Source organism: Curcuma longa, chromosome 8 (assembly GCF_044706935.1).
Source record: "Curcuma longa cultivar G26 ecotype Majalengka, Jawa Barat chromosome 8, ITB_CL_G26_1.1, whole genome shotgun sequence".
Taxonomy (NCBI): domain Eukaryota; kingdom Viridiplantae; phylum Streptophyta; class Magnoliopsida; order Zingiberales; family Zingiberaceae; genus Curcuma; species Curcuma longa.
In genome coordinates, this window is record NC_133868.1 from 9004556 (window position 1) to 9028425 (window position 23870).

The 23870-nt window shown below is 36.9% G+C and overlaps 5 protein-coding genes across 8 annotated transcripts; 2 read left to right on the forward strand and 3 right to left on the reverse strand.

Moving 5' to 3' along the window:
* Window positions 1-104: 104 nt before the first annotated feature.
* On the reverse strand, window positions 105-763 carry LOC141832941 (calvin cycle protein CP12-1, chloroplastic-like). Its single transcript, XM_074720303.1, has one exon. The coding sequence runs from the start codon at window positions 658-660 to the stop codon at window positions 268-270; it is 393 nt and encodes a 130-aa protein (XP_074576404.1). The 5' UTR covers window positions 661-763; the 3' UTR covers window positions 105-267.
* A 2432-nt stretch (window positions 764-3195) lies between these two features.
* Window positions 3196-5724, reverse strand: LOC141832940 (sulfate transporter 1.3-like). The gene is made up of 11 exons (XM_074720302.1): window positions 5537-5724; window positions 5269-5443; window positions 5129-5194; window positions 4917-5030; window positions 4714-4830; window positions 4488-4614; window positions 4052-4338; window positions 3767-3957; window positions 3590-3675; window positions 3427-3503; window positions 3196-3339 (listed from the first exon to the last, which is right to left on the reverse strand). The coding sequence occupies exons 1-11, from the start codon at window positions 5707-5709 to the stop codon at window positions 3196-3198; spliced, it is 1557 nt and encodes a 518-aa protein (XP_074576403.1). The 5' UTR covers window positions 5710-5724.
* A 174-nt stretch (window positions 5725-5898) lies between these two features.
* Window positions 5899-6270, reverse strand: LOC141833987 (sulfate transporter 1.2-like). Its single transcript, XM_074721460.1, has one exon. It carries the CDS (start codon window positions 6268-6270, stop codon window positions 5899-5901), a length of 372 nt encoding a protein of 123 aa, XP_074577561.1.
* A 1498-nt stretch (window positions 6271-7768) lies between these two features.
* On the forward strand, window positions 7769-16992 carry LOC141833519 (syntaxin-132-like). Of its 3 annotated transcripts, none has more exons than XM_074720991.1 (14): window positions 7769-7952; window positions 10074-10184; window positions 10271-10327; window positions 12463-12511; window positions 12627-12715; window positions 13218-13291; window positions 13380-13422; window positions 14267-14327; window positions 14414-14439; window positions 14522-14599; window positions 14997-15077; window positions 15882-15947; window positions 16250-16426; window positions 16576-16992. In XM_074720991.1, exons 1-13 carry the CDS (start codon window positions 7935-7937, stop codon window positions 16409-16411), a joined length of 915 nt encoding a protein of 304 aa, XP_074577092.1. In that variant the 5' UTR covers window positions 7769-7934; the 3' UTR covers window positions 16412-16426; window positions 16576-16992. The 3 variants fall into 3 exon arrangements, with proteins under 3 accessions (XP_074577092.1, XP_074577091.1, XP_074577090.1); XM_074720990.1 differs by having other exon boundaries at window positions 16584-16991; XM_074720989.1 differs by lacking the exon at window positions 16576-16992 and having other exon boundaries at window positions 16250-16501.
* Window positions 16993-17407: 415 nt separating this feature from the next.
* LOC141833567 (uncharacterized) lies at window positions 17408-22222 on the forward strand. 2 transcript variants are annotated; one of them, XM_074721042.1, is made up of 5 exons: window positions 17408-17742; window positions 17839-17974; window positions 18059-18151; window positions 19278-19481; window positions 21898-22222. In XM_074721042.1, the coding sequence occupies exons 1-5, from the start codon at window positions 17444-17446 to the stop codon at window positions 22102-22104; spliced, it is 939 nt and encodes a 312-aa protein (XP_074577143.1). In that variant the 5' UTR covers window positions 17408-17443; the 3' UTR covers window positions 22105-22222. The 2 variants fall into 2 exon arrangements, with proteins under 2 accessions (XP_074577143.1, XP_074577144.1); XM_074721043.1 differs by having other exon boundaries at window positions 17430-17742; window positions 18059-18085.
* Window positions 22223-23870: the final 1648 nt, after the last annotated feature.

Sequence of the window (23870 nt, forward strand, 5' to 3'; positions counted from 1 at the left end):
AAATATTTAAAGTTTCTAAAATTTTAACTACCACAATCTTAAACTTATATCAAAATTGATTTAACAGGAGTACAATTTAGAGTTAGTGCACAAATCTGCAGTCTAAACTGAAACTAAGATTAAAGGATGAACATGATATGAAAACTGCAATACACATAATAGTTTACATTAATTCATTTACAGCAACTTTAATTAGATGTTTAAAATAGCTGTAAATGAAAGAAGTGCGTTACGTTGCGTGCATGTTTGCTGTTGGGGCCGAGCTGATCAGGTGTCGTAGGTGCGGCACTCGTCGGTCTCGGGGTTGTCCTTGCAGTAGTTCTCGAGGGGGTCGGAGTTGGCCTTGAGGGTGTCCCTGGCATGGCTCGCCGCCGCGCTGAGCTCCTCCACCTCGTCCCACGCGGCCGCGCACTCCCCGGCCACCGAGTCGCCCGCGCACGCTTCCTCCGCCTTCTTGATGCTCTCTTCCACCTTCTTCGATATCTCGGGCGGCGTCGACGGCGCGCTCGCCACCACCCTGAGGCCGCGCCCCGCCGCTCGGCGGTGCGACGCTTGCAGGCCGATCCTTACGGATCTCGGCGCCACCTTGACGACGACGGAGACGGCTCGAATCGTCGGGGCCGAGAGACTGACGCCGGCCGCCGCCGCTGTTGTTGCCATGCTGTTAACTTAGCTCGCGGGATTAATGGTAGCGTTGGTGAGGAGGAAAGATCGCGGGTATTTGATTGGCTGCGTGGGCGTTGGAGTACACTCGTTTCTTATCTTCTTCGCCGCAAACTTGGAGCCTCCAAAGCCACACGCTTGTAGATATTTTGTTAATACAAACGGTGAAACAATATCAAATCTTTTGAATGTCGGAGATTTTTATTGGGTGAAAATATATATAAATATATTATTTTATTATTTGATAGTAATATTATTGATCACAATCATTTTTTACTTGTTATAAAACTTCTCTTCTCTAATTATAAATTAAAATACAATATGTATAAGATTATATATATATATATATATTATATATATATATATATATATCTTTTCGGTAAAAAGGTGAAATCCGTTATCCCAACGACCCCACACGATTGGTCCCACGATCATTTGTGAGAAGGTAAATCGAGAAGCTGCAGTTGAAAAACTGTATTGGGTAAACTTTTTATAGTGACCGGCCCCACCGCCGAAACGATCCCATATCAGAAAACCCCCTAAGGAATTTTTTGGAGGCACGGTACCACTAGGTTGATAAGAGTCTACTATCGAAACGACATCTCAGCCAACAAATACATGTTGCTAAGATGACTCAAATCGCAACAACACCTCAATCAACAAATATATATTGCTAAGAGGACTCGAATCTGGAACCTTAGGCAACACACGTCTCCATACTTACCACTTGGGATAAGACACTTCGACTATATCTTTGACTCTATTAACAGAGAGTGGCAATGTGACATGATCTAGAACTTGATCAACATAAATTTCACGTAGCGTGTCAATAATCTCTAACAAGTTGAGCCAACCGACCGAGTTGATCCAATCGGCCCAACTGATCCGGTCTGCCAAGCACTTCTGACTTTGCAATCTGCCGAGAAGTTTGACATTCTGACGAGTCTTCTCAACAAAGGTCAACCTCCCGAGGAGTTTTTCCAACAAAAATTAACCTACCCATGGAGTCTTTCCAAAAGGCCAACCTTCCTAACGAGTCTTCCCAACAAACGCCGACTTCCCGAAAAGTCTTTCCCAATAATGGCCAATCTCCCAAAGAGTCTTTCCAATAATGACCGATCTCTTGAGGAGTTTTTCCAACAAAGATCGACCTCTTGGCATGTGAAGGACTTAATAGTTACTAATATGAAGGGACACATATGGTGATTACAATGAAACCCTTTAGGGAGGTACGTCGTGCCCTTTAGACTTTTGTCCCTTTGTAGCAAAAGATGAAATCCGCCACCCCAACGACTTCACACGATCAATTTCACGACCATCTATAAGGAGGTAAATCGAGAAGTGTAGAGTTGGTCAATATGAGGAGGATATTTTTCTTGACTTCATTGAAATTCGACCCTTATCAATTGTAGTAATATCTACCTCATAGTAGCCAATTCAACCCTGCCTTAGGGGCATTGGACTTTTATAAGGGAGGGGGAGATATCATCTAATTTGATCTTTGATTATCACTTTTACTCCATTCTTTATTTTGTTGTTCTATTACTCTATTTGAGGCTCTACAATGACTTATACATCATAGGGACATTAATAGATAACTCTTAGTGAGCCCTTTGACGCTAGACAGAATAATGATTAAAGGAGAGAGAAATTATGGAGAAAATAAGATGATAAATCGACAAATAAAGAGACCACAACCGTCTCTAGATTTTATTGAAAAAGAAAATTTTATTCAATAATCAAAAGTCTATCAAAAATAACTAAATGTGCATATAAATATACCCTAAATAAAATCCTAGATTGTAAAAGTCAAACAGACCTTCAAACTTTAAAATTAAAAAATTATTATAAATAGTAAAAGATATGTTCTGAACCTCCAAAAGATACTAAACAATATTAATTTGATAGACCCGAAAGTGGCTGATTATGAATAATAATGATAACAAATATAGATCTTTGAAAGAACTCCGATTAGAAATCAATCATGCTTCATTCTAATACTCAAGTTAAAAGTTATGATCTGTTGAAGTTCGGTTCCCTTTGTAGTCATGCATCAATTATCTCTCACAGAATTGACTATGTCTCTAGGAGACCCTCCATTTGGTGAGAGCATGATGATTCATTACAAGCCGATCCGACTAAGAAAAATAGACCAAAGTTGATAGAAAAAAATTTCAAGAGAGTTGATCCATCTCTCATATTTAGATCAGAACAATCTATATGTACAAGTTTTGTGTTAATAGAAGCTGATGCATGCAAATGCCAAACTTGAGTAAAGAAAAATTACAAAGTAGGCCAAAATCAAAACCAAAATGGATCAAATAGAGCATCATTATCTTTTGCAATTACAAATGAATCTCGATAGGTATCCTATCCACACACTAGACCTCTCCCATGCCATGCACACGCTTCACCCACAAATGCACACAAGTTGACAAATACAAGTATACAACCCTACAACACCTTGATCACACAGTTTGTATATATATATATATATATATATATATATATATATATATATATATATATACCTCATACATGCTCACTCGCCTGTGGAGCACAAGCCTTGACAGCATCTTCAACAGTGAGGAAGATTCTATCACGACCTATGTGCTCAACGAACTCCGATGACAGCAACTTGTGGATCACTTCCACCCCAGGATTCGAGAGAAGCAGCTGAGAAAGTATAAGACATGCATGCATTTTGAGCCATGCTTTGCATTTCTCTCATTATTAATTATATATACACAGTCCATTACTGACCTGAATATCATGTTTTTTCAGGTAAACAAGTAGTTCTTCAAGAGCATGAATACCACTTGTGTCGATGTCCGGCACCGCTACATAGAGGATTTAGCGAAAACAGCAGGTAAGATCTTATGAGCATATATTAATGAATCTATAGGGAAAGTTATGTAATTCTTACGCGACAGAACCAAAATCAAGAACTTGATTTCTGTCTCTTTATTTTCCTTTGCGCGTTCTTGTTCATCCCATAACCACCTCAGAATCCTGGAGAGAGGGTTAAAACTAAGACAGACAAAAGATGGAGCAAGCATACAAAGATTGAGCGTTAAAAGTATGAACGAAGGTAGGCATGCACCTCTCTCTTGCATAGTTGGCATTGGTGAAATAGATAGCTGCATCAACTCTGACGATCAGAACTCCAGGGATTTTGATTGTTTCTGAATATTGTTCCACATTTCTATATATCGTGGTCCCTGGAAGTTTCCCAAGTTTAGCTGTCTTCAGTCTCGTCACTTGCAGAAGTATCTTAGCGAATGAGATGGAAACCTGAATTGTCAAAGACAAACAACTTCATGAATAATTAATGTGAGAAGGGTAGTCGAGAGGGGATATTAATTTTTGTGAGGAAAGGATGTCTCACAGCAATTAGGAGGCCAATTTCAATGGATATGAAGACGACGCCCAAGAAAGCTCCCATGCACGCAACGAAGTCCAATTTGTCGACCTTCCAAATATCATACGCTGCTTGAATGTCGATCAGATGGAGCACTGCTGAGATGATGATGGCTGCCAGTACTGCATTCGGGGTGTACTTGAAAAGGGGAGTGATCACCAGCAAGGTTAGCATCACCACCATTGACATAACTATGTTGGAGACAGGGGTACAGCAACCAGCCATGTAGTTGACTGCCGAGCGAGAGAAGGAACCTGCAATTTCATGAAAACTGTTAGAATTCATGACTTCTCACTCACCAAGGTAACTTGGTTCTGATACCTGAGGAGGAGAAGAGAGGATAAAAGATTGCCAAATTAAACATTAACATGCCTACGATCATCAGCTATGTGTGTGTTTTTACCTGTTGCGATATAGCAGGAAGTCAACGAACCGATCACATTCATGCTTCCTATGGCCACCATTTCCTTGTTTCCATCCAGTTGATAGTCTTTCATAGCAGCAAAGGTTCTCCCAATGGCTACTCCTTCCTAAATATATATTGAATGATTTGTGCTGTACATTAGTTTACTGCATATATATAATGTATTTCAGATTCAGTTTCTGAGATGAAGAAATCTATAATATACCGTGAGGGCTACCATTCCGGCTATTGCTCCAATTCTAAGTCCGTGCTTGACGTGAGGACCACTGAAGTAGATCTTACTTGCAGACGAAGGGTTGAGTCCTTTTTTTATATGGTTCACCTGTGGATGACAAAAACTTTTAATTCGATGCATGCATGATTAATATATATATATAAGCCTGAAGTATATATCAATATATGGCTTACAATTGCGACGCCTTTCTTGTCTGCGCGAGTTATATACACGAAAAAGGTAGAGACGATCACGGATATGAGTGGTGCAATTGCAGAAACCCAGAAAAGCTTCTTGTTCTTCTTCGCCTGTGTACAGTGCAACAAGTTAAGGTTCTGCAATTTTTATTTCAGTTTTTGAGTTCCTTAATTATAGTTGTGAGGAGATTGATCGGGCTACCACTTACGATGTACTTGGCGACTAGAAGGAAGATTAAACAAGATGTAGATATCATGATCGTCTGCCAGTTCCACTGCCGTGCCGATATGATGAATGAATGCATTAGTAATTATCAACAAGGTGCAAGATAATTTGAATCTTAATTACCCCGTGATGAACTGGACGCCAAACAGATTTCATGACGGAGACGACGTCGGTGTGCGTGGTAAAATTCCTGATGCCAAGGAATCCTTTCAGCTGCTGAAGGCCGATGGTGATCGCCGCGCCGCCCATGAATCCGACGATGGCAGCACGAGATAGGTAGTTGATGACGAAGCCCAATCTGCAATATGCATGAATGCGATCGAGCAGAAGAGTGAGATATATATATATATATATATATAGTGTCATTAATACAGATCATATAGATGATCACCTGAAGAATCCAAGAGCTGCCTGAATGACGCCGGCGAAGAAGGTCGCTGTGAACGCGAGGCGTAGGTACTCTTCCTTGCTCTCTACTGGATCCACCTCGTCCTGAAGGAGGTTACCGAGAAGGATGGAGACGACGGCCACTGGCCCTATCGCGATGTCCCTTGAACTGCCCATGAAAGCATAGACCAAAGGTGCAACGAAGCTGGTGTCTGAAAATTAGATTTTGTACAGATCATTTTAATTAAAGACGATTTTAATTAAATACCGTGGTATTAGGTAATTGTGTGGACTTACACAGTGCATATTGTGGATCCAAGTGTGCAAGTTTAGCATAAGCAATGTCCTGCACCAATCCAAATAACCTCAATCAGCAGAACCAGTGGCAGGGAAGTTCCCCCATATAAGTACCTGAGGAATGCAGAGGCTCGCAATGGTCAATCCGGCGATCGCATCTCCCTTGAGCTTCGCCAAGCTGTAGCCTCTCGACCACTCGAAGATGGGAAACAGGTACCGGATGCCAAGCAAGAGTTGCTTCGACCTCGGCTGGCCTTTGAAGGGTCGCAAGGGGTCGTCGGGAAAAAAGATTTCCTTCGCCGTGTGAGAGATCTTCGCCGGCAAGCTCTTGAGAGGCGGCCATTCGACGTTGCGGTCGGAATTGGGGTTCTCGATGACCCCCCTCGTTTTCAACGAGTAGTCCGATCCTCCGCCAGCTTCGTCGGGGATCGAGTGCCCCATCGATCAGTCTCCCCGTTCCCGTCTAAGAACTAATGCGAGTGCTCCTGAACTGGGAGGACTCGAGAACTTATACGCGCCCAGAAGCGACTCCGTTCACAGGGAGAAGAGAGCTTCAAATGTCAAAGGGTGGCGGGGCTGATCCTGGATCGAAATCCGGCCTTGTTCAAGATGAGGAAATCACGGTGTAGGTACCTGCAAATCGTCTGTGTATAAATCGGAAGTCAAATCTCTGAACTCAAGCTGGTGGTTAATTAATTAGAAGCCGGTTTGTGGATCCGGATGACTTTACGGCCACGTTCAAGTCAAGATGCCTTAATAATCATGATCATGATAAGTTAGAGAATTCTCTAATAGTCAAACGATTTTTGTATACTGTGTGCGAAGGGAGTTGACTTCTAATATGCAATTAGTTAAGGCCGTTGACAAACAAAGTGAGGACTCTCCTTTCTTTCTTTTTTTAGTGATAATAATGGTCGACGTTGTCGGATGGAGTAGAGTAAGGCAATTTGCGAGGGGGTTTATTCCTAGATTTTCAATAATTAATTGCTACTTTTTTTTAGATACGCAACACTGAATTTAGTTTCATTATAATATAAGAAGGATGCCTGTGATTGAAGTCTAATGGCTTTGTAAATGTCTTTTCGTTGAGAAATTAGTATACTATAAAAGGGTAAAAATTAAGTTGACATCTTATTTTTAATTAAAATTAAATGAGTACGTTCGAATTATCATTACTTTTATTTTTTAATAACAACGAACTACACGTGACAAAAATTAACATATAGTTGTTATAGAAACTACATACTAAAAATTAATATAAGAAATATTATAAAGTTATTTTATTTATTAAAATAGTATTTTAATTAGATTATCATTTAAAAAATAAAATATAAATAGTATAAAATAATCATTGTAGAAGTTAATTGCTAATTAACTTTGTTATAGAAGCTATATATTAATTATCACATGATCGATCATGATCAAATAATATTTATTTAAAATATAATGAGGGTTATTTATTTTATTTATTGAAATATTTTTTAATTAAATTAATATAAAATTATTATTATAGTGGTAGAATGATGAAATAATGTAAGAATATTATAAAATAATTTAGATTAAATGAGATGTCTATTTGATTTTAATTAAAAATATAATATTTATCCGATGATTATGTGGAGATGGAAGCTTTTTTTAATTTTATCTAATATAAATAAATAATAAAAATTATTTAATCATTTTGATTAAAATTATTATATTTTAATATCTTTTTATCCGTAAGAAAAATAATGAACGTCTTAATAATTAACTAGTTAAATTTTAATTAATTAATTTTACGGATTAGAAATAAACATAAGTTGGACTTGATGGGGACTGAGCTGGGCTCCACCGAGGCAACCATGATCACCAAAGTACGGGCCCCGCGGGCTCCTCGCCAATCGAACTCCGTTACCATGTACTCTTACTGCTTCGTGCGAGACCGTAACGTCACCGTCCATCGCCCACCCCGAGACCACCACCGCTGCCACCTCCAAACTTGACTCCCTTTCGATTCCTCGCACCGATTGCTTCCCAGATCGCGGCTAGGGGCTCATCTCCTCCTCCGGATCTCGACTTGCCTACTCGTCTCTACGCTCGTCCTGCTCATCTCGTCCACCGCCAGGATGCATAACCTCCTATCGGTAATTTTATCAAACGTTACTATTCTTGGGGTGGGGTGGGGGGGGGGGGGGGGTGGACTAGATCTCGCAATTCTGTCGAAATATTGGTTGGTGTTATACTGAATCTGAATCTGGGAGATTTCGAATGTTCTTCTTTTGGTTAAGGAGAGGATTTAGTGTGGGTATGGGGTTAGGGCTGTAGCATCGAGGAAGAAAAGTGAATTCAGAAAGAACTCTTGTGTGGGGTATGCGGTTACGCTTGGTTGTCGGGTATACATTTGAACTGTTTCAGGAAATCAGTCATCGCTGTGGTAGCATTTGCTTTGCTGCAAGAAAGTTTGAAGAGGGTTTTCTGGATGGAGAGCTCATTGGAGTTTTACTTGATTCATTGATTATATGTGTGCTTTGATTCTAGGTGTATTGTTCATACCTTGATAGAACTTTTGAACAATTTAAAAGAAAAGGAAATAAAAGAAACTTTTTATGGTCATTGCTGATGTATACTTGACTGGTGATTTGTTATTCACTACTCGGACCCAAAGATATCACCAATAGATCATTAATGAACCTTTTCTCAAATTTCACTGAAATACAAAAAAAAAAAACTCCAATAGTTCTGTTAATATAAGTATAATTTGAAATTGAAATATTAATAGAGAACTTAATCAGTATAAAACACTGTAAAAACCAAAAAAATCAATGTAGAAAAAGATTAAATTTTAACAAATCCAAGGACCTGCAGAGACTTTTTTTTTTGCATTTTTCGGTAAATAACTTAAATATACATAGTTTGATCCTGTGAAGCTGCAACTTCCTCTTTGTTATGGACAATCATTCTTTGGTTCTCATTGTGCTTGCTTATTCTTATGATATTGTCTATCTGTTTTGTTGTTAGTATATTTACTTTCCCTGCAGTTCAATTCTTCATATGTTAAATTGACTTGAGCCTGCCAAATGTATTTGGGCAAGTCAATTAAAGACAAAAGCAATATGCAATCCTTATGCTATATGCATGCAAGTTTTATTATAATATCTAATTTGACCATCCATTCATTGTGCCACTACGGGTAATGCACATGAAATATGCAATGAGGTAGCCCTGTATATGCTTTTGCAGCATCATGTGATGCATTTCAGAAAAAAACCCATATCATATTGCTCGAACTTGAGTTGTTGATTATTGCATTATCTGCTTGTTGAATGTCACATGCTTTGGGTTAGGAATGAGATTAATGATTTTTAAACATATTTACTATTGTCAACCATTTCCTAGAAAATGCTGTAGCATGTTACAACTCTCAAATCTACATCAAGGTTTTGGTTCTTTGTAGAATGGGCATGGCAATTATGAAACATAGATATACAACATAGTCAATCTATAAAAAATTAATTTAATTGATTTAAAATATACCAGTGTTATATTTTTACATAGTACTTAATGGTTTATAGCATTCATGTAGCCGAATCCAAATAGTTGGGACAAACATGCATCCTTGAAGGTGATGATGAGGATTTGAGAAGCTTTAAAGATAAAATTTGAGTCCTTGTTGTCTTCATCATTCTTCACAATTGCACGTTGGAGATCTTTAAAGATAAAATTTGGTGATAAAGAACAACCAAGTTGCTGATGGAAATATTGGCCAGTGTTCTGATGGTTCACAATTTCACATTGTGTAAAAGCAGTAATAATTCTTGTTTTTCTTGTTTCTATATAAAGCTGTCGCCAACAATTTAAATAGCTTTCACTATTCCAATGGCAAATATCTTTTTGTTCAACATGGCTACCATACATCACTAAATAAATGCATCTTGTCCATAAAGATCCAAAATAGTCTAATTCTAGCCAACTGCATTTCTCTTCATATGGAGACAATTTTGTATTAAGGCATTCACAAATATATGATAAGTTTGATGACACCATACTTCATTTTTACTAGTGGTTGAACTTTTTTCTATTTGGATATTGCTACACAAATGTCTATCTCAATTGGTAATAGTTGTCAGTTTTTTCTTGATTGCTTGAAAACATAATTTTTCAAAGGGAATTCAATTCTAACATTCTGAAATATTTCACTCTTATTCTTTTCTCTAGTGAATATATATATTATGAACTGTGGTACTACTTTTCAATTATTTTGGCAGGATTCTTTCGAACTCCCTCGAGGAGAGCCTTCAAGAGATGCCGACATTGAATTAGGACAACAACCTCCAGTTAGTGCTGCAGAACAGGGACTGGAAGTCTTTTTTAAGCAGGTGCCAAGTCTACAACATTAAGTTCACAAAGTATGCAATATCATAGTTGAGCTGTTAAAGAGCTTGATGCTTGTCTTTTTTGCTAGGTTCAAGTAATTGAGAAACAAGTTGACAAGCTTTCAACGCTATCAAAGAATCTTCAGGTACACATTCCAACAAGTTTGCCTTTTCCTCATCATTCATATCCATTATGCTCTAGAAACTTTAGCTCGTTCTCCTAAAGTTTTGTCTAATTGATTATAGTTGAAGTTGGTCTCGTGGTTTGAAATCTTATATTGTATCAGTGGCATGGTAAATCACCAAAAATCAATACTAAATTACTAATACACATAGGTATGTTTTTTCTATCTTGTCTATGTTAATGTCTGTATTGATCATAGTGATGATGACTATGTCATATACACACATTTAACACCCCTTGGCATGCCATGACACATGTTAAGATTAATTCATGTGTTATTCTTTCAAGACTTGTATTCACACCATAGATTAAAATCTCGAGTTGTTTCGCTTGATACAGGTGAAACATCTTGTTTCGCCTGCAAACCAACACCGACACAATCGGTATCGGCGCGCCATGTCGCATTTGGAGGTGTCATGCGGGACCGACGACACCTTAGGACCATGGTTTGTAGTGGAATCGACAGCGGTAGTTTAGCATAGTGAAGCGACAATGGAGGAGGTGACGTCGGTTGCTTGTGGAGGAGTTGGCATTAGCGGCTTGTGGAGGGGGAGTGGTGGCGGCGACGAGCACGTGGGTGAGGGAGCAACGATACAGTGAAGGAAGGTCGATAGTTTGACACAGTGAATTAAAAAAAGGGAGCATCGGAAAGCTTAGTTAATTAATTCAATCAACTCTTAACTTAAATAAGATAGTTTAAATAACCCTAATCAAATTATCCCATTAATATATATATATATATATATATATATATATATATTAAATTTTAAAATTATAAATCAATTATATTTATTTATTATATATATTATCAATCTATTATTGTCATTAATATTATTATTAATTTGATTTAATTTATTCTAAAGAGAAATTTAATCAAATATCAAATTAATTTAGTCTTCATTGGTCAATTTTATCATTCTATCAAATACAAAATTAAATTTTATGGTTTTTAGTAGGATCGTACGATTCTATGATTTGATTCAGACTGATCCAATTCTGATCCCAAATCATTCTTGCGAAGGATTGTGATTCTACAAACTATGGTCCGGACACGTGTCGCTGGCTGCGTGTGCTTGTGGTCATGGCAACGCTGAACAGGGTAATAATTTTAACTTAAGTTTAATTAAATAACTTAGGTTAATAATTTTAATTAACTCTTAATTATGATTGAGATAATTTAAATAGACTTAAAGGCTAATAAAATTATCCTATTAATTTAATATATAAAGATATATATATATATATATATAATTATTTTATTTTATATTTTTAGTTAATATATTTTATATTTAAAAAATACCGAAACTATATTGGCATGACATGATACAATATCGAAATTATATCATTTTGGTTCGGAATCGAAACCTCGGCATGACTCAAGATTTTTAAACCATGACACAAAAATTTCAAAATTGTATCATTCCACATGGATAGAAAGTCTAGCATGGCATGGAATGTTATTTTTCACCTTATTTATTTGTTCCCTCACGTGGTCTATTTTCTCTTCTTCCTATTGGTAAAAATTGCCTTAATGAGGATTAAGAATTGTTCTCCACAAATCCAACATCTTCAAATTAATAAAGATTCTCTTAAACCTCAGATGCATTATCTTTAGAGCTTGGACATAAAGCTGTTTACAAATCTCATGGTGATTTGCACTCGACTTTATTTTCAAATTTTTATTGGATTCCTACTTAAAGGTAGATCCGCTACCTCAACGGCGCCCCTAGAGCCGGCCCTACGGATATGGAAGGAGGTTAATTCAGGTATACAGACATTAGACGCATGACAGGGTCGAAAATGCAGGTCATCACCTCTTGAGGATCGACCCTTGACCATTACGTCAACAATACCATGCGCCCACCATCTGTGCTACGCCCTGGGGGCTACTAGGTTCCTACTTAACTTGGACTTTGCTGTGTAGTACTGCAGGAATTGAACTGACGTATTGAACATTCTTCTAGAGAGAGCTGCAGCTTGATTACTTGATTGGAATTGTTTAGATGAAACCTCAGTTATCATCATTCATCAGTGTGCTTTATTTTTAATTTCATATTTCTTAATTATGGGGACTTATCTTTTCTTTCTGTACTACAGTCAGCAAATGAGAGATCAAAAACTTTTACGAAGGCATCTGACATGAAAGGTAATTAGCATCACTTATCAGCTTTTTTTAAATATTGGCTAAAGTATGTAATATTTGTCTTCATATTTGGTAATCTGCATGGTTGTTATACTGACTACTTTGTTTTTGGATGTAGCAATCAAGCAACAAATGCAGAAAGATATTGATGAGGCAGGGAAAACTGCACGTTTAGCAAAGTCAAAATTTGAAGAACTGGATCGAGATGTATGGTTCATATCCCTGATGCTCAAACCAACTTGTGATAAATATATAAGTTTCAGAGCGCCTTTTATATAAGTTTTTGTTTAGTCATAATTTTTGCAGTATTGGAAAGCCTAATGAGCATCTTGCTTTCGCCAATCTTAAGTTCGGTCTCTTTTATAATTTCCCAACTTCATTATTTTTTTTAATGCATCTACTTTTGTGACTGCTTCCTGCTTTTTTTATTAGGAAAAAACTAGTTTAAATGTTCTATTTAAGGAAAGTACTTGTGTCAGCTGTAGTTATGAAGATTTTCATATATGGAAATTGACTTTCCAAACTTTTCTAATTTAAAGTTTACCTTTGTCTTTCTGATAGACAGTTGGCTTCCTTGCAGTTAGTCAGTGGTTGATATAGTTTAATTCACATTTTTTGGAAGTGTATTTCTATTTTTGTTGAATACAAAGCTTCAAGATTTGGTAGTCTATCATTCCAGGACTGACTGTTATTAATTTTTGTTATCTAGAATTTAGCAAATAGGCAAAAACCTGGTTGTGGGAAAGGATCGAGTATAGATCGTTCCAGAACTGCAACCACTGAGTAAAGTTTATATCTTGACTCTTTTATATAATATGTGAGAGATGCCTTTATGAAATAATCTCATGTGCTTGGGACAATTTTAATACAGAGCACTGAAACGAAAGTTGAAAGATCGCATGTCTGAATTTCAGGTAAGTTCTTAATGACACACTCCTAAGTTTTTCTTATCTGTTTTGTTCCTTTTATTCTGCTATAAAGTTGTGTGAAATTGACAAAAGGAAAGAACAAAAGGTTTTTATTCCCATGCCAAAGCCAAACTCAAGATCAAAGCCTATATTTAAGTAGAAAAGAAGCTTCTTGACCTTTTGTTCTAACAAGGCATGCTTCAAGTTTTTCTTTTAGTTCTTTTAAAAAAAAAATAGAAATAGTATAGTTTGACAAGGTTTAAAGTATTGGCACTAGAGCGAGTTTTGGTCACAGCCCAGAACAATTCAGTGCATGGCCGGTTGGTACTGGACAGTGTACCTAACAGCGCTGACCAAACATTCTGATTTGGGACCTAAAAACTGTTTTGTTGGATGTATATGAGTAAATATACTAGGATTGTTCAGACTTGTGCTTAGAAATTCATGGGAATCTATCTCTTACTAGTATGCAAGCCATGCTGATATGTGACTGTAAGTATGTGCCTGGGGATAATACTTAAACATGATTCCTTTGTCTTGCAATCCCTTATTGCCAGCATGGAATGTCTCATATCACACCAGCAGATGTCATCATTCTACATCCATGCTGTCTGCAGGTTTGCCAAGTGATGGCAAAAGCTGTTCCATATTCTGGCACAATGTCTGTTCAGTAAATTCATTGTGCTCTGATTTTACAGGCATTGCATGGCACTGTGGGTCATTTTGGTACCCTATGCTATATATATATATTTGCTTTTATGTATGTATTTTTGCATGTATGTATGATTATCATCACCTTCTTTTTCTTCCTTACTAATATCTTGCATCTTATTCTGTTTTTCCCCCTCAGACTCTAAGGGAAAGAATCCAGCAAGAATATAGAGAAGTTGTAGAAAGAAGAGTTATTACAGGTTATCTTTGATATTTTTTGAAATGCTAGTCACCTCTTTTCTCTTCATAATGGCTTCTTTCCTGTCTTGTTCTTGGATATCAACAGTTACTGGTAGTCGACCTGATGAAGAGGTACAAGGAAGTTTTCTATGATTATCCATCCATATTTGACCTTCTTGACTTTGTAAGAGAGATTCCACCCTTTTTCTTTCAGACTATTGACCAGTTGATAGAAACAGGCAATAGTGAACAAATTTTTCAGAAAGCCATTCAAGAACAAGGACGGGGCCAGGTTTGTTTTTAGAAGCTCTTTGACTTGTCTGCAATTGCAAATTGCTGCATGTAGGATCAACATGCAAAATCAAATCTTGTTATACTTGCAAGTCAATTGTTTGTATGCATGCTAGTACAATTGTTTGAATGACCAATGGGAGTGCCATGATAACTTTCTTAGATCTACATGGTGAGGTTACTACATGCTTTGTATAGTCATCAATGATAACTACAATTATATTATTAATACAAAATTCAATAAATCTACTAAACATAGAATCTATTATAAGTGCAAAATACATTTCTAAAATAATATTTGATCTATGGGTAATTAATGACTTCATTTTGTATTGTTTTTCATCCACTGTTATATATCAAATTCTAAACTGTATGACTTTAATCACTCTCTAATGCAGGTAATGGATACCCTTGCAGAAATCCAAGAGCGTCATAACACTGTAAAGGATCTAGAGAGGAAGTTGCTTGAATTGCAACAGGTCAATCATATTTTTGATTTTTTATTTGATTGAAGGAATCCTGCTTATGCATTATTTGTTTTACATCAATTGCTGCTTCTTTCCCTATTATGGAATTTTTTCAACCAAAATATGTTTTTAAGTTATTGTATCTTCCCAATGTCAGTCTAAGCCACTTTAGTTAACTCATTGTATTGTACACTTATTCGGATGCTTTTAGAAGTTGTTTAGATGATTTTCAGTATTCCCCAGTCAGTGGTTTATGAGATTGTGGATAGCTCAACTCGTGGGCTGACTTTTCATATTGTTATTACAACTTTTATTGGAGAGAGTTTTAAAGTGATCATGTGCTACAGATAAAGTATTCCGTCATGAATATATATTGCCAGTTTGTTTGCATAGGCCTTTCATCCAACCAGATCACCAAGCAATCTAAACTGGCTATGTTTTTTTTGGGTTTTTGAGGGCATCTGACTCTTCTAATGGCACTTTATGTTGGGTTTACCTGCTGGAACAAAAAGTGGAGCAGATTGGTGCGGAAGTCGAGGCATCCATTCACTATTTACCAACACATCTAACTCCAAAGCAAGGAAGAACAACTCAATCCCCAGATTCATTCTTGGTCAAAAATAGCGTCCACCCAAATTGGGCAAAAACATTTTCCTCCCATTTTTGCCCTTTCTTCCTCCCTCCTTTGTTCTACCCCCATCGTTGATGCCACTTATCGTAGCCTGTTGTTGCTCATTGTCGGCCAGAAGAAGCATAGCTAAGTTTTCAAGTTTTCAGAGATTGTTACTAAATTTTGCATTTCTTTCTGCTTTGTAGATTTTTATTGATATGGCAGTTCTAGTTGACGCTCAAGGGGAAATGCTGGATAACATTGAAACCCAGGTATGAATAACAGCTGAAATTTGCATTTCTTAGTGATATTTTTGTGGAGCATTTTGACATCGTTCCTATTCTCTGGCAATACCCAAGGGTAGCTAACAGTTTGTGCCGATTTAGTATTTAAAATCTCAATTTTCGTTAACTGTTTTCTATCTACAATTAAAATCTTGAGGGGCGTGAACGTCAACTACAATTTGTTAACTATTGTAGAGACGCTCAATGTCACTCAATGGCACAGTTAAGAAGGGCTCTGCCATGTTTATATGGCGGTACGATGTAACAAAAGAAATGTTTCTTGTTTGTAGGTTTCAAGTGCCGTGGATCATGTTCAATCCGGGACGGTTGCTCTACAAAAAGCAAAGAAACTACAGAAGAACTCTCGCAAGTGGATGTGCTTTGCCATAATTATTCTCCTACTAATCGTCGTTATAATCGTTGTCGCAGTGATCAAGCCATGGAGCAAATGAGGAACACTAATCCAGGTGCCAGTCTTAGCGATGTGCAAATCCCTTATCCTATGTTCAATATATGCTTTCTGAAATAACAGATTTGTTCCATTTGCTTGTCTTATTTGCATATCCTTCTGGTTTAATCTGAGGCATGCATGGTGTTGTTGAGGTAATAAAATCAGGCATGCAGGTTCATCAGTGATGCGTCGCAGTTGAGCTGAAAGTCACTCTTGTTCGTTCAATTTTGATTGAATTTGACCGGTTGAGTCAGAGTGTAGACTGGACGTTGTTCCTCGAACCTTACCCTATTGCAGCAAAAGATGATAATCCTCATCCTAGGACTCTTCCAGGATTATCCGACACACGATCTGAAAGGGAGATAAATCATGATGAATTTCATCAATATAACAATCCTTTGCATGGGGTCAATGAATCAGCAAGACATTCTGCACAAGGATCTATTTCATGATCTATTACAGCAATATCATATGTAGGTACTAACTCTGCCATCCTGTGGGGGCACAAATTCTAACCTATTGATCTACGAGTGAAATTAATCTATAATAATTTGAACAAATCTAATAGTAAAGATATAAAGTAGTTTTTCAAGAGTAGATATGAATTCCTAGAGGTCATGAGATTTTTTCTTTAAAAATTAGCTCAGCTTGACGATTTTCGTTTAATAGTTCCAGTCTATAGATGCTCAACTCTAAATATAAGCTTAGACAAACAGCATACTTTTGAACAAATTAATAAGATCTCATTTATATTTATTTATTATTTGAAATTAAGTTAAATAAATAAACTCAGCTCGTTAGTATTAAGAAACAAAGCCTATAAGCAATTAACAACTAAAGATGTAAGCTCTGTCACGTTTCTTTAATTTTATATTAATATATAAAAATGTGATGCATATTTAATAAATTTTATAATTTTATATTATTTACAATAAAAATAATATATTTATAAAATTTTAGTCGAGCTTGATAATAAAATATTCAAGTTCGCATGAATGTGTGGCTAGCGGTAGATCAGGCACTGAGAGTCACAATGGAGGTCGTCTTCTTGCTCTGTTCCGCCATGTCCACCTTCCTCACCTCCTCACTCCTTTCCCTCGCCCTTGCCATCCGTTCCATTCCTCTCTGCTTCTCCTGCCTCCGCTTCGACGGCGACCGCAGCGCTGCTGTGCTTCTGTACGAGGGCCGCGTGCGCCACGCTAGGCGGCGACCGGTCGAGCATGCCTTTGAGTACTCCGTCCGGTACGCGCTCATCGACCTTGACGGTTCCCCTCAGCCTTCTCACCTCTCCGCGGAACGAGCCCGCGAGATTGCTGGGACCAACGGGCCCGTGTAAGATGCCTCGTTTCAACCCGATGCTTAGCCTTTTCTTACTTGCAAAAGCTAGGTTTTGAGGGGAGAAGGTACGTAAAGCTCCGATTTTTTCAGGTTCCTGCTGACGATACCGGAGAACGTGGGGTACCAGCAGAATCCGCTGAGCGTCTACTACTGCTATGATGTGGAGGAAGGGAAAGGAGAAGAGGGAGATGGGCCAAAGCCTTCCCTTAAGATGTGCATTGCGGAGGTAAAGGAGCCCTAGCAGGTTTTTTTTTCTCTATTTTTTTCTCGAAATTTCGGGGATGGGATCACGTTTCTCCTTTGAATTCAGGTAACAAACACGCCATGGGGGGAGCGGGTATCTTTTACCTTCACTCCAGGATCTGATGTCGTTGCAAAACCACTGCATGTCAGCCCGTTCATGGTGCCTTTCCTTTTTATGACGATCATTCGCAATCTACCTTGCTTGCATTGGTGATAATTGGAGCCTACACGTAGAGTCAATTAATCTATCAATATCTTGGTTCCCCAACATCATGTAATTGTTATTGACAATTTAGCATATCTGATTGCTGCTCTTCTCTTGCAAATTGCTAAAAATTGTATTCTTTTGCTCTTTTTGTTTTTCTCCTTCAAATAGCCACTTTCATTCATCTATTGTTTTTCCTTATGCATGAGTTTGGCATCAGGCTTAGCTATATAGACTTTATCCTTCCATTGAGCTATATGGAAGAGTTAAATCACTTAAAAAGTCATCTGTAAGTGACCTTAACTATATTCATTAACATAGATTTCTTTGGTATCCCTCTACCCTTCCCATATGCAACTCTAATTGATTCAATTTGTCAGTATTAGTTACTATAGAGTATAGACTCAATTCGACCTTTCATGCTGTTGCAGGATCTTAAAGACAATAAGAGGTTAAAAGTAGCAAATGATATAACCCTATCATGCAATGACAAGGTAAAACACATGTAGCCAACTACTGATAGTTGGGTCGAGGAGCTCGTAATACAAAGTATTAGAAGGTCGAGTGAACTTTTTGGATAAATCAACAGCTTGTGTTTATTTCTTTAGCAAACATATTCAAAGTTTTATGCGAAAAACTGAGATTTGATGGATCATTCGAGAAGAATGTTAAACATAAGTTATTGTTGTTTTCCGCTTGGTGGTCTTGGTGTGGTTTAGTTCTCTCTCCATGGCACATCGTACTCTTCATTTAATAAGATTTTTGGATGTTGCATTCTTTCTTTTACCATATACTACATTGTCTTCCTTCTAGTAGGAATGACCTAGAATGCTATCTCTAGATGTAGAGTGCAATAATTGTCAGTTTGTGTATTTTGCAAATAAAGGGGCATTTAAAGTTTCTATTCCTACGTGGTGGGTGAGAATGAGACAGTATTGAACAAGATAGATTAAATATGTACACCTCTTGTCAACTTCTTTTCTTTTTCCTGCATTAGTTGTTTCTTACTGTAAGCACTCATCTGCGCTCAACTTCTTAACTGATTACTTTTTCATTCACTTGAACTTCATATTACTCACAGGATATGCAGGGAAATTGGTGTATGCTTGCTGATGCACCAGGAGAGAATCTGTCACTTGTAATCTCAGTTCAACACCCCACCCTTGGAAATTATTTCACTGCAACTTTACGTGCCAAAAGAGTTCTGTCTTCATCTAGTTCAATTTTCCTAGAAAAGTTTTTCTGGTTGATGCCCCATAAGGTTGCAGTGTGGATATATTGGCAGGTAATTATATACTAATGTTACAGCAATATCTATTTTTAATGGTTCTGTTATTCATTTTTAGTTGTCTTGTCTATACTTCTTTTTAGATGCTCTAGTAACCCAGTATGCTTTTTTTTTCACAAAAAATAAAAAATAAACAACTAAATGTTTGGTTAATATTGCCAATGATGTTTTCTCCAATATCCATTACATTTCATTCTATTTCACTATTTTCTAGTTTGGTAAAGGCTGTTGTTTTCCTTTTCGATGCTCTTAAGGAAGAAAGTTACGCTTATGATGAACCTTATTGTCAGCTTAATTCTCCCTATGTTCTGTTGGAATTTATCATAGTAGCTTACCTTGTTAGCTTCTTAATTTCTTGTGTTAGTACATGGACATGATTTTTTTTCATTAATATCATGTCTTCAGCGTGATGTTTGTTGAATCATATTAGTGAGTTATTCTCTTTCATGAGTCTCAGTTTGGGATCAGAGACTTCTTAATCCTTCTCTCTTATTTCTTCCCTCCTTCCTATTCCATCTTACTGACGTTCAACCCTCATTGATCTCCCCTTCTTTTGTGTTAGAGTCCTCAATTTTTCTCATTTTTGAGTTATTTCCTCTCTAAAGCGGGAGGTCATATGCATCTGGTAATGAATCTCAGCTTTCCATCCTTGTCTGGGGATGTCTGCCATTTTCTCCCCCTCCCCTAGTCAACATAGTAGGCCATCACTTCTTCTATTTGCAAACTTGAAAATGGGTCATCCTCATGTCTTGCATTCCCATTGCCCTAGAAAGATTGTCAAGTGTTAACTAGGTTTTTGTTGCTTCAATTGATCTTATGGCTCTCTATTTCATGAATGATCATTAGTAAGTTTTGGTTGTAGCATGCTACAAATTTCAAGTTCCCTGTAGATCTGCATAAGTAGGTCAATGGTTGCCCTGACAAAGTTCTAACAGTATTCTTTCTCAACTCTCCACCATGTACACCACTGCTGGAACATCTCACGTTTAACTTCTTTTGAGAGGAGACTAATCCTCGTCTGTTACCCTAACATCTCACCGTTTTGACCTTTCAATGTTGCTATGTGCCGCAAGCCTGGACCACACATTCTTCCTAACATCGAGGTTGATGCATCTCTAGGTTGCATGCCATTAACATGGCCTTGTCCTTCTAATCTCATTTGACAATATCTTTTCAGCTTACTAATTCGTGTTGCCACCACTTAGGACATCAATATCCTCCATACTTCACCTTCCCTGTTGTTGTCTCTGCGGAGGACATGATGCTTGTGGACCAAACAAGTTGGGTACCATCCAACTTGTCTTAAGGGATAAGTAGAGGCTTTGACTCCTACGACTATGTCTTGTCAGTGCCCGCGCACCCAGCGAGGACCTATAACACAGCATCAATAAAGAAAGAAGACATCAACATCAGTCCCCCAAAACAAAAGAAAGAAAAAGAACAAGAAAAACAATTCAGTTGCAAGTGGTAATTTTAACCTTAAATATCCAAATCTTCTTATCTCCTACACTTGTTTCATCATAATTTTTTTCTCCATTGATCTTAAGATAAAGCAACATTAACTATTGTCTCTTCCAGCGCTTTCTTTTCTTTTTTGATGTAGGCATAGGAACTCTTTTTTTTTTCTTTCTAAACCTAGATTTTTCACTTGATCGGAGTAAGTGTCAAAATTTCACTCATTTCTCCCACCATTTTTATACAACATTTTTTCATTAGTTGAGCAATATACCAACACAACATATTGTTTCAGTTTTGTTCTCTGATAAGTGATTCATAAGATGAACATTTTTTGACTGTGATGGATTGGGTTCTCTGCCGCAACAATTGTTGATTGGTTGCCGCAAAATCATATCTTAAGTCATCTAGAATTCGCATCGTTCAAATTGTTCTTGATAAGGCACTACCATGACAGTCTTTCACTCAGCTTCTTATGATGAAACTGTCAGAAATTTTGCTTTATAGCAAACCAACTGATGCAGTTTAAATTAGAAAAGATTAAATCTGGAAGATTTAGATTAGTAAGTTCTAAATTTTATTGGTTTTAGAAGTTATAAGGATTTATTTAGACACATCATAACAGATTAGATAATTTTAAGTATCTTTGTGAAATAAGTATTTAAGGAATAGATCTGAGTCTGATTAAATTATTATAGGGAATAAGTGAAAATTTGTCTACAATGGTTTCTTGTGAGATGCAGATTAAGACTCCTTTACATATCTTAAATTTACATTGCACCACACGCACATTACTTCGACTTTGCACAAATCGATAAACTTGCCTTTTGTATCAAGATGGATATAGACATATAGTAATAGTATGCAAGCAACAGCTAATTTTAAGTCTTAAAAATCATTTAAGCATGCATTTATTACATCAAGAGACATGAACATTCATTCCCCTTCTGTTCTTCAGGCTTTCAAACTTTGGTGGAAGAATACCAAATTTTTAGATCATCCAAAGTATGCAAGCTCAAGATATAAGGATGACGCTGCAAGACGTGATCGGGAACTCCGCTCTGGAAATAGTCGACAAGGTGAAGACCTTCCAACTTGCTCAGCTAACATGTTCCCTAGAGATAGATGGTGTCAATGGCAAGAAGCTCCATGGCCATGGTCATGATGCTCTCTTCGTGTGTTAATCGTTCTATATTCGTCTCAGTGAGATGTCACGAACTTATCGTCCTGTGTATTTTCATCGATAATCTGTTGATGTGAATTTCAGATGATGTATTCCTCCCCTCTTTTGAGTATGATTGTGCGAGGGATGGTTAAATTGATTACTGTGAGACAGATTTATTACAGTGAACAAGAATTGAATCTCAACAAAATTGAAACAATATCTTTTTTTTTGCAGTAGTTAATTATAATTTTTTGATTTACCTCATCATAGATGATCATTTGATCGATTGTCTAGAATTTTTAGAATAATAGATTTTATTTTTTATTGCAGTGCAAAAAATTATTTATATTCGTGCATAAATTTCAAAGTAGATTAGTGTGAATCTTTTAAAGCACTAACTTAGATTCTAAAGTATTTAATTCTTTTTAATAATCTTAAATTTACTATTTTATGGATGACAAAATGTTAGCAAATAAACGCCATATATTATTTATTACTATGTCAATATAGTATTATTTTAAATTCTCTGAGTATCTTTAAGTTTTCTTCTTCAATCTTCTTTCTCGTCGACTGACAAAACAAGGTGCAATAATATCAAACTAAAAAGTTACGACGTATCAGAATAAATAAATGCTATGCCATCGATGTTAGAAACAAAATCAAACCACTGTTCTCTCATCTCTGTAACAGTCCATTCAACAGTTCAAGCACACGTCCATCACAATATGAAAATTTTAAAATACACACTTAAAACTTTTTTTTTATTTATCGAAGGAAACATTTATTTTCTATTTTACCTCTCCTGTAGTGTTGGATTCAAAGAATAATATTATCACTATAGTATTGAATTTTTAAAAACAACATCATTATAATATTATATTTTAAAAATTAACACTACAATAGTGTTGCCTTTAAAAATTAACACGAAAATCAATAATTATGGCGTTGATTTTTGAAAATAAATAATATTAATTTTTGAAATCCAACAATACATTATAATTATTTTTAAAAATTTAATACTACAGTATACTGTTCTTTGAATACAACATTGTGGTTGATGGGAGGGATAAAATGGAAAACAAATCCGTCCTACAAAAAATCTGAAAATTAAACATGCCTGTTAAGAATTCCAACTTTAAATGCGTCCATTGATGAATTGCCGATAAATTAGATGGCATATGAACATCAAGCAGGTTAAAGAAATTAAGTCTAGTCTCTTAATTAGAGCAGGCGACGGTTGTTGTCCAAGAAAGCAGAGGACGTCGATTAGGGTAGGAGCAATTCGCTGCCACAGAAAAACATGGGAGACAAAGGTCTCGATCGAGGTCAAATATATTGAACTGGACATGAGATAGCATGTCGGTTGGGCAAATTAGAAAATAATAAGAACAATAAAATTTAAATGAAATATTTTGAAAGTTCATTTTGTTGGTGCGGGAAGCATCCGACGATCGAACCTAAGTTTTGATTATGGCAAAGGGATTCAAAGTTAAGTCTATTTGTGATCTAACGGTGTGAATGAGCTTGCAGGAAGGACCTAAGTGTACTTAGGCAAAAGTCCTAGCTGCGGTTAGGCAAGGGGAAAATCCTAGGGGGTGGTAACCCTAGGTCATAGGGGGTGGTAACCCTATGCGGAAAGTCTTGGTGGGTCGAGTGCTTCAGGCAAAAGTCCTAGGGGGTGGTAACCCTAGGTGAAAAGTCCTGGTGTCGCGAACTAGGTGGAAGACTGGACCAGCCGAGAAGCGGAAGTCCAGCAGAAAGTCCGG